This window comes from Perognathus longimembris, chromosome 22 (assembly GCF_023159225.1).
Source record: "Perognathus longimembris pacificus isolate PPM17 chromosome 22, ASM2315922v1, whole genome shotgun sequence".
Taxonomy (NCBI): Eukaryota; Metazoa; Chordata; class Mammalia; order Rodentia; family Heteromyidae; genus Perognathus; species Perognathus longimembris.
The window spans coordinates 37,078,961-37,090,079 of record NC_063182.1 but is presented as its reverse complement, the minus strand read 5'-3'; the positions used below and the strand labels follow the sequence as shown (position 1 = coordinate 37,090,079).

The window sequence follows — 11,119 nt, the reverse complement described above, 5'->3', positions numbered from 1 at the left end:
TCATTTTATACTCTACAACCAAACATTCATTAAGTGATCTATTGTTCCAAAGAGGCAACTCTGACCCATGTTTTACATATACTCCCCATGCCTGGGAGTATATTTATTCATATAAGCTGGTATATGATGCTCACTATAATGTGTAACAAAAAAATTTTTGAGTGACAAAAATTATATAAGCATTCTTTTTTCTGAGACTCATACTGGACTTGAACTCCTAGGTTCAAGTAATTTTCCTGCTCGGCCTTCTCAAGTATCTGGAGCTACAAGTATGTGCCACCTTATCCAGCTTAAAAAAAAAAAAAAAGGCACATCAATGGATCCTTTTCATATAGCTTGGATGTGCAATGCCATTTAACTGTGCAACCTTGGATTTACCTACTATATTGACATCATTTGAGATTGTTTGATCACAAGTAATTAAAATAGAAAAACAAATTTATTAGAAATATCTGAGATAGCTCACAGAACTCAAGGAAGAACTAAACAGGTACTCAGGAAGAATAGACAGCTCATTACCACTTTCAGGGAGTGCTTTGAAACGAATTCAAAACCTTCCCAATTTAGTTTCTTCAGAGAAGTAGTACTTCAAGCTGCCAAAGCATAATAGGTTACTTATTTTAAAAATAAGTGAATTTGGGCTGGGTGCCAGTGGCTCATGGCTGTAATCCTAGCTAGCCAGGAAACAGGTTCAAAGCCAGCCTAGACAGGAAAGTCCATGGGACTCTTATCTCCAACTTACCACCAAAGAGCTTCTCCTTTTTTCAAAACTGTATTTTTGTTTTTTGTCTTCTTTTTTGGTACTAGGGATTGAACCCAGGACATTGCACTTACTAGGCAAGCGCTTTGCCTCTGAGCTACCTACATCCCAGCCCTGCAAAAAAGCTTCTGGAAGTGGAATTATGGCACAAGTGATAGAGTGCTAGCCTTGAGGACAGAGCTCAGGGATACACACCAGGCCCAGAGATGAAGCTAAGAAAGCAAACTGAAAACTTGAAACCTAGGATTTTCCATAGGACAAAAAACTCAGCAACTGAACAATTTGAGTAGGATCTACAAACTGACTTTTCATTGACCTCATCTCAGAAGCCTTAAAGTCACTTTCTTCTGTTTTAGGTTTTACCTTCCAAGCTTACACAGCCTATTTTATTCTATTTTACTGGCATCAATTACTTCATAAGCAAAAGCTACAAAAGCCAGTTTAAAGTTTTTATTTCATTAACTTAAAAGACAAAACAAAACAAGTATTTCAAATCTTATTAAACTTATGTGAAATTAAATGTTGACAAAGAATATCAGTTACAGAATTTAAAGCAACTTATAGGGAAGTCCGCCGTCCATTAAGTCTTCTTTCTTCCACAAGAACTCATTGAAAGACAACAAAAAAAATTATACTGCATAAGTTAGCCACAAACGTTTTACGTAAATTTATTTCACTGTTAACTGCAATGAAGATGAGAGGCACAAATGTTTGTAGTTCAGTTGAATGACATGAACAAAAGGAGCCTCCATTCATGTCTCTTACAGTAGAACCACATATCTGATGCTCATGCCAGATCATTTCTTCTTCTTTCCTTTCCCCTTTTTACTTCCCTCTCCTTGTTGAAGACTTGGGTCACCACCGCCTGTTTTTTGTGTCCTTGTTTTTAGTTTAGGTATCATTTCTGCTGCATACAACATTACTGACTTACCTAGGAACCAGAAGTTAGGCTTAGTGTATAATACTAAAAAAAAAAGCAACATAAAAAGTCATTAACTTGAATATCATTAGGTACAAGAAATGAGCACATCAAAAGTAGGAAGTAATTTTAAATATGACTGTGAAGACAGTGGGTGCCCCTCTGCTGAAGAAAATGTACTCAGAGTGAGAATAGTGCTGAAAACACTTAGAATGTAAAACAAAGATTAAAACAAGAATTCTAGTCTTGGTCTAGTAATCAGCTTGAAAATCAGTAGAAAATATGTAAATACAACAAAATGGAAACCAAATCAGAGTATCATTGTGCCTTAACCTACAGAAAAGGATCTCCAGAGTAACAAAGTCCAAAGGTCATTAAGCTACAACACAATTTACTTTTAAGTCCAGATGACCAATAAACATCCGTTCCTGCTGTCAACTCAGAACCAGCTACTCTAGCACATTAAAACTCTTCAACCTTTTTTTGGCCAATCCTAGGCTTGAACTTTAGGGCCTGGGCACTGCTGTCCTTGAGCCTCTGTGCTCATGGCTAGCACTCTACCACTTGAGCCACAGCAACACTTCAGGCTTTTTTGAGTAGTTTATTGGGATAAGAGTCTCACGAAGACTTTTCTGCCTGGGCTGGCTTCAAACCACAGTGGCTCAGATCTCAGCCTCCTGAGTAGCTAGGATTACAGGCATGAGCCACCAGTGCTTGGCTAACACTGTTCTTTTTTGTTATTTTAACTAGCCGCTGTTTTTTCAGTACTGGAGTACTCATGGCCTCATAACCACTTGAATCATGCCCATATCCTTTTGCCTTATTATTTATCAGCTGGGGGTTCACATTTTTGTCTGTAATAGCCTGGACTGTGATCCTCCTATTAAGCCTCCTGAATAGCTAGTATGTTAAGTATATAACACCATGCCCGACCTTACTGGTTGAGATGGAGGTAACAATAACTTTAAAAAAATGTATTTATTGTCAAAGTAATGTACAAAGGGGTTACAGGTTCATATGTAAGGCAGTGAGTACATTTTTAAATTTTTTTAAATTTTTATTTATTTATTTATTTTTGCCAGGCCTGGGGCTTGAACTCAGGGCCTGGGCACTGTCCCTGAGCTTCTTTTGCTCAAGGCTAGCTCTCTACCACCTGAGGCACAGCACTGCTTCCAGCTTCTTCTGTGTATGTGGTACTGAGGAATCGAACTATGGGCTTCATGCATGCTAGGCAAGCACTCTCCCACTAAGCCACATTCCCAGCCCAGTGAGTACATTTCTTATCAAACTTGTTAGCTCCCCCTCATTTTCTCCCCCTCCCCTCCTCCACAATAACTTTTTGACAAGGATAGCTACAAACCAGTATGTTCCTGATTGATCTCCACCTCCTGGGTAACTGGTATTATAGACCTGCCTTACTAGTTTCTTATTAGAAACAAAGCAATATTGTTGCTGTTTTTTGGGATTTTTTTTTTGCCAGTCCTGGGCCTTGGACTCAGGGCCTGAGCACTGTCCCTGGCTTCTTTTTGCTCAAGGCTAGCACTCTGCCACTTGAGCCACAGCGCCACTTCTGGCCATTTTCTGTATATGTGGTGCTGGGGAATCGAACCTAGGGCCTCATGTATACGAGGCAAGCACTCTTGCCACTAGGCCATATCCCCAGCCCCCTATTGTTGCTGTTTTTAACCACAATTTTTACTTCACTTTCAAAACAAAAGCTATGTGTAAGTTTCTGACAACACTAACTAATCCTGACAGGATCTGGTATATTAAAACAAATCTATTTGAGGAAGCACAGCTCAAGTGGTAGGGTGCCTGCCTAGCAAGAAGGAGGCTATGAGTTCAAACCTTAGCATTGAAAAAAAATCAAAACTGAATTTGACTAAAAGCAATCATACTGCTTTCAACTGAAATAATTGGAATCTTATTAAACTGAAGGAAAAATGAAGTGAGTAACTCCATTTCTTAAAATATGTTTTTTTGGAAATAAAAAAGTTCATAAAAATAAATAACATTAATACTTATCATTCCAATACCCAGAACGTTTTTGGGGGGACGCTGTGGGGGGCAATGCCGTACTGGGGTCTGAACTCAAAGCCTCCTACTTGCTAGGCAGAGGCTCCACCATTGAAACCACACACTTACTCCCCAGAGCTAGCATTTTATTATACTGCTATCTAGTTTGTATCACCATTTTTGTTTCTCAAGAAATAAGAGATAATGCGGCCTTCTTTGACCACCAGCCCACTAGGTCTTTACTTCCCACTCCTATGGCTCACCATTAAGGGAGCAGTTGACAAGTGGTTTCCTTCCATTCTATTTCAAAAACATTCCTATCAACAAACAATGTATATACCTATCAATAAAAATTAATATTTTATCTTTAAATTTATTTGAGCGGTACCAAACTATGCATCTATTTGTTTTTTTCTATTATTGTTCTCTGGTTTTATTAATGAGAAATCACTGACACACTTCCAAGTTCTTTACGATATGAAATAGCAATTAATATCCATCCATTTAATAGTAATTCTATACTCAACCTAGGGGCAATGATGGCCTTCTAGAAGTTTACAAAATGTTCACATTACAATTTCTTTGGAGAACCATTCGTTTTCATTACATCATCACAGTTTTGTTTTTTATGCCAGTCCTAGGGCTTATACTCAGGGCCTGGGTGCTGTTCTTCTTCTGTTCAAGGCTAGTGCTCTACCACTTAAGCCACAGAGCACCACTTCTAGCTTTTTTTTTTTTTTGAGTAGTTAACTGAAGGTAAGAGTCTCATGGACTTTACTGCCCACGCTGCTTTGAACCATGATCCTGAGACCTTAGCCTCCTGAGAAGATAGGAGTACAGGTGTGAGCTGCCAACACCCGGCTCAAAAAGGTCTTAACCTAAAGAAGCACCTCTTTCCATTAGCAGTAGTCCTTTCTCTAAATTAACCTGTACACTGAAAATTCCTTTATTATCTTTCAAAAGTCAATTTTAAAAGCTTTTTTCTTGTGTGTTAGAGGATCAACCTACCCCTGAATCTTAGGTATTCATTAAAAAAACCAAACTTACGTGATGGGAACTGTACAAGACAGAGACTGCCATCTTCCTGCTTGAGCTGGACCCGGACTCTGCCTCTGTATTGAACATCGCGATTCCATTCTCTAGAGTACATTTTATTTTTCTAGCATGAGTAAAACAAAATAGGCTTTAAGAGTGTTATTATCTCCCGGAGCCCCCCCCCCCCAAAAAAGTGTTATTATACCAATAAGGTAAATATGGAAAATGGTGATGAATCATATCATACCTCAAGAAATACATTAAGCCCAACTGCTGAGCAAACATCTTGAATCTCTGTAGCTGTAGGGTTTTCAACAGCCTGAATAGTTAAAAACAAAAATACTAAGTGAATAGTTTTGGTTTGGGTTGTTTTTTTTTGCTAGTCCTGGGGCTTGAACTCAGGGCCTGGGCACTATCCCTGAGCTCTATTTTGCTCAAGGCTGGTGTTCTACCACTTGAGCTACAGAGCTACTTCCAGCCTTTTCTGTGTATCTGTAGTATGGCGGAATCGAACCCAGGGATTCATGTACACTAGGCAAGCACGCTATCACTAAGCCACCTTCCCAGACCCTAAATAAATAGTTTTAACTGGTAAGTTCTATACTGCTGTATAAGTAATTTCGACTACTAAGATCAATACACAGGCTAAATCCTAAGTTGTCCAGGCTAATACCCTAGGTACAACTGCATCCTGAGTTAATTGTAATTTTTTAATTTCTAAGAATAAAAACACTAATGTGCCCCCCCCCCCCCCGCACCTCTCCTCTTTCTCAGCAGTGGGGCTTAACTCAGGGCCTCAGTGCTGTCCTCGAGCTCTTTTTGCTTAAGGCTAGTGCTTTACCACTTTGAACCATACTGCTACTTCTGCTTTTTGGGTAGTTAATAGGAGATGAAAGTCTCATGGGACTTTTCTGCTTGGGCTGGCTCTGAACTGTGATCCTCAGATCTCAGCCTCCTGAGTAGCATTATAGGCGTGAGCCACCAGCACCTGGCTCAAGCTCTCGCTCTCTCTCTCTCTCTCTCTCTCTCTCTCTCTCTCTCTCTCCCCCTCCCTCCCTCCCTCCCTCCCAGTACTAGGGCTTGGACTCAGGGCCTGAGCAGTGTCCTTGACTTCTTTTTTCTCAAGGCTGGCACTCTACCACTTAAGCCACAGTGCTACTTCCAGCTTTTTCTGTATATATATAGTGCTGAGGAATTGAAACTAGGGCTTCATGTATGCTAGGCAAGTACTCTACCACTAGGTGACATTCCCAGCTCTCAAGCTCTCTCTTAACAGAACATAAACTTCATGAGAGAAAGGACTTTTGTCAGTATATTCTACAGCACCTAGCAAACTGTATTAAAATTTTTTTTGTTATTATAAAGGTGATGTACTGAGGGATTAGTTTCATATGTCAAGTAATGAGTACATTTCTTTTTTTTTGATGTTTGACTTTGTCAGTATATTCTCCATCACTTATCAATGTAGTAAGAGCTCAATGATTAAATGGTTAGAAACAATTATACATGCAACCACTTTAGAAAACCAGTAGTATCTATTAAAGTTAATCACATGATTCTTTATAGCCCTTCAATTCTATTCTAGGTATATTCAACAGAAATGCAGAAATTAAATTCATCAAGAGAACAGTTCTAGAGTATTAAAAGTAGCACTCTTTGTAACAGGCAAAGATTAGAAGCTACCAAACTTACAATCAACAGAAGAAGGAATCATGACACACTCGCACATTACAATACAATAGAGCAGTAGTACTTAGTAGGGAGTTTCATCACATCTCAGGACATTTGGGAATGCCTGGGAGACATTTTTGGTTGGAAGAAGGGGAGCTATTCTCTAGTACATAGTACCTACCATCTTAAAATAGACAGGATAGCCTTCTCCAACAAAGAATTACCTGGCTCAAAATGTCAATGGTGTTGCTGTTGGGAAGCTTGCTATATAGCAATGTGAATTAAACTACACTCAGAGTATTCTCAGGGGTAGAGTGCATTCTTAGTATATATGAGGCTCAGCGCTCAATCCCCAGCACCAAAACAAAATTATTACACTTAAGACATTTATCAAAGCTAACATTTAGTGAAAAAATATTGAAAAGCCACAAAAGTACATAGTCAGTAATTCTATTCATATAAACTAAAACATATGGGAGGGAAAAAAATGGGAGGGAAGAGGTGACGTTCAAAAAGAAATGTACTCTTAGCTGGGTGCTGGTGGTTCATGCCTATGATTCTAGCTACTCAGGAGGCTGAGATCTGAGGATGGCAGTTCAAAGCCAGCTCAGATTGAAAAGTCTGTGAAACTCTTAACTTCAATTAACCATCAGAAAACCAAAACTGATGCTGTGGCTCACTGGTAGAGCACTAGCCTTGAGCAAAAAGAGCTCAGGAACAGTGCACAGGCCGAGTTCAAGCCCCAGAACTGACAAAAACAAAAAACAAATGTACTTTTTACCTGACTTATGTAATTGTAACTACTCTGTACATTACCATTATAATAACAAAAAATTAAGAATTAAAAAAATTTAAAACAAAGCAGCAGAGTATCCTAGAAATCAGGATAGTAGGTATCCTCATTTGTGAAGGGACAGTGCATGAAAGAAGACAAAGGATTTTTCCTACATGCTGATGTTTTGTTTTTTTTTTGTTAATTTGGGAACTGGTTACTCAGATGTATATTCTACATAAAAATCATAAATTAAAGATGTATTACTTATTTATGGGGCTGAGAATGTGGTTTAGTGCTAGAGTGCTTGCCTAGCATGCATGAAGCGCTAGTCTTGAGCAAAAGAAGCTCAAGGACACTGCCCAGATCCTGAGTTCAAGCCCCTGGACTGGCAAAAAAGCAAGACAACAATAACAGTGTTTTCTATACATCAATAAAGTTTTGTGGTTTTTTTTTTAACTATTCTTTCCTGGGGCTGGGAATATGGCCTAGTGGTAGATTGCTTGCCTCGCATACATGAAGTCCTGGGTTCAATTCCTCAGCACCACATATATAAAAAAGGCCAGAAGCTGTGCTGTGCCTCAAGTGGTAGACTACTAGCCTTGAGCAAAAGCAGCTCAGGGATAGTGCCTAGGCTCTGAGTCCAAGCCCCAGGACTGGAAAAAAAAAAAAAAATTCTGTTCTACTCCAGGAAGAATCTGAGTTTAAAACCTGTCATCCTAGGCTGGGAAAATGGCCTAGTGGTAAAGTGCTCACCTCGTATACATGAAGCCCTGGGTTCGATTCCTCAGCTCCACATATATAGAAAAAGCCAGAAGTGGCGCTGTGGCTCAAGTGGCAGAGTGCTAGCCTTGAGCAAAAAGAAGCCAGGGACAGTGATCAGGCCCTGAGTTCAAGGACTGACAAAAAAACCACCCCAAAACCTGTCATCCTGGTTTGATTTGGGTATTCTGATTAAATACTTTAAGTATCTTTCTTTTCCTCAGAGGCAGCAGAGCATACTTTTCTTTACAAACCAAGTACAATGAGAGATATATCAATACAAAAATAGCAAATTTGAGTTTTATGCTGGTGGCTTACATCTGTAAGTCTAGCTACTGAAGAGGCTGAGATATGAGAATTACAGTTTGGAACCAGCATGGGTAGGCAATTCCAAGAAATTCTTATCTCCAAATAAACAGAAGCCAGAAGTAGAGGCATGGTTTAAGAAGCAAGAGTGCTACACCTGAATTAAAAGGCACAGTTAGAGGCGATGAGTTCAACACACACACACAGAGATGGATTATACCTGTAATCCTACCTACATAGAAGGCTGAGATGTGAGGATCATAGTTTAAAGATAGCCTGGGCAGGAAAGTCTGTGAGACTCTTACCTCCAATTAACCATCAAAAAAGCCAGAAGTGGGGCTATAGCTCAAGTGGTAGAACATGAGCCAGTCTTCAGTGAAAAAGCTAAGGGGCAACGCCCAGGCCCTGAGTTCAAATCCCACTACATTCAAAATCAAGCAAAAAACAAAACAAATTAATTTGTTGCCTCCAAGTTATCTTCAAGCTGTCATTTTTTGATGAAATGTAAATTACTCTTTAAGCTACATACACCCTCAGGGTCCCTTCCTCCATATTCTACTTTTAAAAAGTATTAATTTTGCTGGGAATGTGGCTTAGTCGTAGAGGGCTTGCCCAACATGCATGAAGTTTTGGGCTGGATTCCTCATTACCATATAAACAGAAAAGGCCTGTTAGCAAAAGCTCAGGGACAGTGCCCAGGCCCTGAGTTCAAGCCCCATGACTAGCTAAAAACAAAAAGAAGGCATTGACTTTAAATTAGGGTTATTCTTTTGGGAAAAAAAAATGATAAAACTCAGTAAGGTTTCACTTTCCGTGAATGTTTTTAAAAACTGCAAGTGTATCCTGGAACCCTTCACAGGCCTGCTAGCTACTGCTCACCTTACTTATGGGAATCCGCCTTCCCTCTGCGATGGTCTTCTTATTATTTAAATAAGCAGGATAGATACAAATAAACCTGCCACAGAAAAAAGCATAGTCGCTTAATTACATAGGTTACATCCACTTGCTTTCATGGAAAGTACATCTATGAGCCATTATTTGCTCAATAGTTTTTTTTTTCTAAATTGTCTTACTTAAACTCATTAACAAAGAAAACTATTCACTACCGCGGATGGGGGGAAAAAAAAAAAAAGCAAAAACCCATCACCAATTAGAGAGAATTCAAAATGAATAAAGGAGACAAAACCATGAGACAACTCTTAGGTTCGACGCGGCTGCGGTCAGCAAGCTCCGTGGGACGGGGCGCGCTCGCCCGCAGCCCGGCGTCGGACGGCGCCGGCGACCCTTTCCAAACGCGGCCCTGAGGAGGGGCGCCCGTGCCCACGCCCGAGCCGGTCCTCGGCGCGCCCCGGCCCCGCGAGGGGCGGCAGGGCCGCTTCCCCCGCCACGACGGTCCGGGGACGGGACGGGCGCCGGGCCCGGCTCCAGGGGCGAGGGCGCGAAGACGAACCCCGGGCCCTCCAGCCAGCCCCGTCGGCCTCAGGACTCACCGGTCCTGGTCGGCCGGGGAGCGCGCGGCGGCGCAAGCCATTTCCACCAGGACCCCCGGCGCCCACACCGGAAGCGCGAGAGGGAGGCCGGCCGGAAGTGGAGTCGGCCTTCGGAGACAGCGCGCTCTTCCGGCGGAAGTCCTACCACGTTCACCTAGCTTCCCCGCCCATTGGTTTGGACGCCTGTCGCTCGGCACCGGGATCCCCGCTCTGACGTGGTCCGTGAGCCTCTCCTCCTCTCGCGAGAGGACGCCCCCCCGCCCCCGCCCGCAGGTTAGGCGCATGCGCCTTCGTTGGTTTTCGTCCCCGTGGTCCGCGCTTCCCTTCTCGTTTCGAGCCGCTGGCGGAGGCCGTGCGGCCCGGAAGCACAAGGCAAGCAAGATGCCTTTCAGGTTAACGTCCGTGATCTGCTGGCTCTGAAATTGGCCACGTGGAACGTGTATTTCCTCCCTGCCCTCGCTGGCTTTGAACTCAGCGCCCCCGGGGGTCGGCAGTCCCGTCGCGCGCACTGGGATTTCTGCCCTGCTGCAAGGAGCGAAGTTGTGTGTTGGAATCCACCGTGCGAACGTGAGGAGCCCGACGGCACGCTTCGGGGAACGTCTTGAAGTCCGCCGGGCGTGCGCGTGCGTGCGTGCGCGTGCGTGTGTGCGCGCGCGGCGGGGAGGGCACGGCCGCGGAAGCCCCGGTCTCCTCCCCTCTCGCTCGGCCGCGCTCTCGCCGCCGCCCGGGCCCGCCGCCCGTGCCCGCCGCCCCGGGCCGGCTTCCCCCTGCCCCCCCAGACCCCAGATCTCAGCCTAGCGGTCGCCGCAGACAAGAAAGCCCGTCGGTGCGGCCGAGAAGGGGGCCTGGGTTCGATTCCCCAGCACCCCACGTGTAGAAGAAGCCAGAGGCGGCGCTGTGGCTGAGGGGCGGCGTGCTGGCCGTGAGCACCAACGCTCAGCGACAGGCCCTGAGGTCAAGCCTCAGGACTGGAACCAAGGAAAAAGGAAAAAGGGAACAATAAAATAGATGATTGTGTGTTCGGACTCGGGAAATTAATAGCAAAGGTACTGAAGCTAACATCATTGAATCATTTTTACGCCAGAGCCATACTCTTATTTAAACCCTACATTATTGTTAGGTTAGTATATAGTATTGTGGTCAGAGATAAGCTTGACTTCTAATACTGAGAGGAAGGAAGGGACAGGGGTGACAATAACAAGAGAGACCACGTGGGAACGTTTGCTGAAGACTCAAGGATTGAGTGTCTCATGCCTGTGGTCCTCCTAGCTACCAAGGGAGGACAGCAAAGCTGAAACTCTTCTGAGCTCAGAGGAGACTGGGTGCCTTCATGGTGCTATCACTGTACATGTCTGTGAGGAGACTCGTATTTCCTATTAGCCAGCAAA

At 43.1% G+C, this 11,119-nt stretch overlaps 1 protein-coding gene across 2 annotated transcripts; it reads right to left on the bottom strand.

Annotated features, from left to right (window-relative positions):
• Positions 1–1,412: 1,412 nt before the first annotated feature.
• Srp19 (signal recognition particle 19) lies at positions 1,413–9,839 on the bottom strand. 2 transcript variants are annotated; one of them, XM_048331402.1, is made up of 5 exons: positions 9,732–9,839; positions 9,121–9,196; positions 4,978–5,049; positions 4,743–4,854; positions 1,413–1,691 (listed from the first exon to the last, which is right to left on the bottom strand). In XM_048331402.1, exons 1-5 carry the CDS (start codon positions 9,770–9,772, stop codon positions 1,558–1,560), a joined length of 435 nt encoding a protein of 144 aa, XP_048187359.1. In that variant the 5' UTR covers positions 9,773–9,839; the 3' UTR covers positions 1,413–1,557. The 2 variants fall into 2 exon arrangements, with proteins under 2 accessions (XP_048187359.1, XP_048187360.1); XM_048331403.1 differs by lacking the exon at positions 4,978–5,049.
• Between the last annotated feature and the right edge of the window lie 1,280 nt (positions 9,840–11,119).